At 49.5% G+C, this 4,044-nt stretch overlaps 1 protein-coding gene across 1 annotated transcript; it reads left to right on the top strand.

Annotated features, from left to right (window-relative positions):
- Positions 1 to 923: 923 nt before the first annotated feature.
- HES1 (hes family bHLH transcription factor 1) lies at positions 924 to 3,507 on the top strand. Its single transcript, XM_006762010.2, has 5 exons — positions 924 to 1,289; positions 1,421 to 1,516; positions 1,757 to 1,844; positions 2,512 to 2,671; positions 2,880 to 3,507. The coding sequence occupies exons 1-5, from the start codon at positions 1,182 to 1,184 to the stop codon at positions 3,136 to 3,138; spliced, it is 711 nt and encodes a 236-aa protein (XP_006762073.1). The 5' UTR covers positions 924 to 1,181; the 3' UTR covers positions 3,139 to 3,507.
- The last annotated feature ends 537 nt before the right edge of the window (positions 3,508 to 4,044 follow it).

Here is a 4,044-nt window from a genome sequence, read left to right as displayed (position 1 = left end):
GCCTGGTGCTGAGGCTGCGCCGCCGCCGCCCGCCCGCCTGGCGAGGAGGAGGGGAGAGGTTCCTGCACAGCCCGCCACCTCTAAGGGCCACCGAACCGAGCGAGAGCCTGCGGGTGGAAAGGGAAAGGGTGGAGATGGCGCATCCCTAAGGCATTGCCATCAAAGTCCTCCTTGTTCATCTTTCATTTGAAATTCTATTTCCTTTCTGCCCAGTTGGAAATTATTCTGATTATTTCCAGGAGAAGAGCGGGATCCAAGCCCCAACTCCTGAAGAGGAATGAGGGGTGAAGATCAAAAACCACCTTGCTCTGAACGACCTACAAATGTAAGGTGGGAGGCATTTTTTCCCTTGTCTGCATGACAAAAGGACCTTTTTTTTTGTTCTTTTTCTGCATGATCGACTTTCACCCCCACCCCCCAATGTATAGTCTGAGCGGGAAATTACTTGGATGTTTCGGCAACTCACACCCTTGCGCACGTCCCCCCTTTTAACCACTGCAAGTATAATCTTTGACCCTGTCCTTCTAAACCTTTTAAAAATATTTTTCACATTAACTTAGCGTCAAAGCAGCTCTATTACCCATTTGAAAGGAAATAAAGAGCAAAGACCGTAGCCCCCAAAGAAATAAACTGGACTAGAGCAAAACCAATGCGGGAAAAATCCTGCCTAAAGCAAAGCCCAGCAGGGATAGTATCAAAGGGTTAAAATCCTTTTGATTGACGTTGTAGCCTCCGGTGCCCCGGGCTCAGGCGCGCGCCATTGGCCGCCAGGCCTTGTGCCTGGCGGCCAATGGGGGGGCGCGGTCCACGAGCGGTGCCGCGTGTCTCCTCCTCCCATTGGCTGAAAGTTACTGTGGGAAAGAAAGTTTGGGAAGTTTCACACGAGCCGTTCGCGTGCAGTCCCAGATATATATAGAGGCCGCCAGGGCCTGGGGATCACACAGGATCCGGAGCCCGTGCTGATAACAGCGGAATCCCCTATCTACCTCTCTCCTTGGTCCTGGAATAGCGCTACCGATCACCAAGTAGCCATAAGATAGTATAATAAACGCTCAGCACTTGCTCAGTAGTTTTGTGAAAGTCTCGAATAAAAGGGACATAAAACAATTTTTTCGTGTGTGTATGAAGGACTCCAAAAATAAAATTCTCTAGGGATTAAAAAAAAACAACAACAACAGAAAATGCCAGCTGATATAATGGAGAAAAATTCCTCGTCCCCGGTGGCTGCTACTCCAGCCAGTGTCAACACGACACCGGATAAACCAAAGACAGCATCTGAACACAGAAAGGTAAGGGCAGTACCTGTATCTCTCTGCAGCCCCAAGAAATTAAGCTGGGGTGGGCGGGGGGTCTTTTATCCCTTAAAACTCCTTTGGTGAAATGGCAGATCCCATGGGAACTAAGGACTTTTTCTTTGCAGTCATCAAAGCCTATTATGGAGAAAAGACGAAGAGCAAGAATAAATGAAAGTCTGAGCCAGCTGAAAACACTGATTTTGGATGCTCTTAAGAAAGATGTAAGTGGATAATGCTGCTTTTTTAGCTTTAATAAATGAAATACTATTCCTCGGGTACTACGTAAGAATGAAGTCTTCTCACCGGCGGATCTTCCCCGCCAGTATTGCGTTCTTTGAGGCGGGAGGGCCGGTCCCCTTCAGTGGGGGTCTGGGGAGGTCGGCGCCGTGGGAGGGACCCCCAGCACTCCGAGGCTGCCGGCGGGGGTCTCACTTGCCTTCCTTGCCTCCTCTTCTGTGCAGAGTTCGCGGCATTCCAAACTGGAGAAAGCAGACATTCTGGAAATGACAGTGAAGCACCTCCGGAACCTGCAGCGGGCACAGATGACGGGTGAGGGCGGCTTGCCGCATCCCCCTCTGCGGGCGTCCCTCTCACCGGGCGGTGATTTCTTCCAGACTTCCGCCCGTGGTTGTGAGAGGCATTCAGCTACATTTTACTGCCTTGGCTCACTCTTACGTTCCCACGGTCTGGGGCTTATTTATAGCCACAACTCCAAGTTGTTACTGTTCCGGAAAGGGAGGGAGAGTGGTTGCAGCGGCGAGGGCGGCGGGCGGCTTGGCAGCGGGGAAAGCGGGTGGGGGCCAAAGGGCTTAGAACTGTGGCGTTTTGAGCTGCGTAGAGCCTGGAGGTCTTGTGCTTTAGCAGTCCCTCCTCCCCCATTATAGAAGGGGAAATGAGGTTCGGATGGCCGGGAAGGGCATCACCCAAGGTCACATCGCACGCGCTGAGTGTGTGGGGGTGGTGGGGGTGGGTAAGATCTAGGGCCGAGATCGGTTTAAATCCAGAGATTAAGAATGGAGAGAAGGAGCGTCTTGGCTTAAGTCGCCAAGCTAGTGTGGAGAAGTGGATGGTTTTACTAAACCCACCCACCCTAACTGGAGGCAGTTCTGCGGGCTCAGTGGTCAGGAAGGCTCGCCGCGGGGACCTCCCAGGGCGGAGGCGGTGGCCTCGGGGCCAGGGCCTTACGGTGACCTGTCTGTCTCCTTCTGGTCTGCAGCCGCGCTAAGCACAGACCCGAGCGTGCTGGGGAAGTACCGCGCGGGTTTCAGCGAGTGCATGAACGAGGTGACCCGCTTCCTGTCCACGTGCGAGGGCGTTAACACCGAGGTGCGCACCCGGCTGCTCGGCCACCTGGCCATGCACAATGGTGCCTGGTGGTCTGATATTATGAACACAGCCTCCCGAGGTACCTGAGTTACCCAAAAGATATGGCTTGAGATCTGGCTCAGTATAAGTTACAGGTTACCCCGTCTGGTGTGCTTGGTCTCACGAAATTCAGAGTTCTGTGCCATGGGAAGCGGAGGCAAGAGCCCTGCGCTAAAGGCAGGGACCCCCGAGCTCTAGGACTTCTCTGCTGCAAATTAGCTGGGTGATCTTGGGTGCGCCCTGCAAGCTGGGCAGCCCCGCCGGAGAGGCAGCTAAGGTGTTCGGTGGCTTCCAGGTGGTGCCGGCTCCTGACGGCCAGTTCGCCTTCCTCATCCCCAATGGGGCCTTTGCTCACAGTGGCCCCGTCATCCCAGTTTACACCAGCAACAGCGGGACCACCGTGGGACCCAATGCAGTGTCGCCTTCCAGCGGACCTTCGCTCACGGCCGACTCCATGTGGAGGCCCTGGCGGAACTGAGGGGCTCAGGCCACCCCTCCCCTCAAACTCAACCTCTCTCTCTTCTCTCGGGACACTAAACAGGAACTTGGATGCTGGGAAAGAAGAGAACTTTTGTGATTAAGTGGTTACTTTGTGTTTTTAATTTCTAAAAAGTTACTTTTTTTGTAGAGAGCTGTATTAAGTGACTGACCATGCACTATATTTGTATATATTTTATATGTTCATATTGGATTGCGCCTTTGTATTATAAAATTTCAGATGACATTTCGTTTTTTACACGAGATTCCTTTTTTATGTGATGCCAAAGATGTTTGAAAATGCTCTTAAAATATCTTCCTTTTGGGAAGTTTATTTGAGAAAATATAATAAAAGAAAAAAGTGAAGGCTTTTATGTCTTAGAACTGATTATTTCAGAATATGTAAAAAAATAAAGGCACTTGGCAGAATTTGAATTACATGTAATCTGAGAATTCAGGAACTGGCTCTGTTGTTATTCAAAGAACATTTTTAAAAATCCATCAAACCTTTCACCATGAACTATATTCCATTTAATTTGCAAGAACCTATGCAATATGGTTTCTCTGATCAATTTGTGATAAATTCCTTAACCCCTTCCCCGGCAGAAACGTGTATACTCGTTTTCACAAAATGTTCTTTTTCAGTCGTCGACGAGTATACTAAGAAAATATGGTAAAAAAATATGGTTTATAGGAAGACGAGATACAAACTGTTTTCATAACCAGCATCAACAATACTATATAGAACCAAAATAAAAAAATTAGTCTGAAAAAGAAATGTTTTTAACAAAAAAATTGTTGGGGAAGCGGTTAAAGAATTTCAAACAGTTAGTTATAGTTGGGTAGGCCATTCAGGGTACCTGCTCCTTCTGAGAAAGGTTGAACAGGACTGAATTCATGAAGTTAA

Source organism: Myotis davidii, unplaced genomic scaffold (assembly GCF_000327345.1).
Source record: "Myotis davidii unplaced genomic scaffold, ASM32734v1 scaffold557, whole genome shotgun sequence".
NCBI classification, from domain to species: domain Eukaryota; kingdom Metazoa; phylum Chordata; class Mammalia; order Chiroptera; family Vespertilionidae; genus Myotis; species Myotis davidii.
This window is presented reverse-complemented; position numbering and strand designations above follow the sequence as displayed.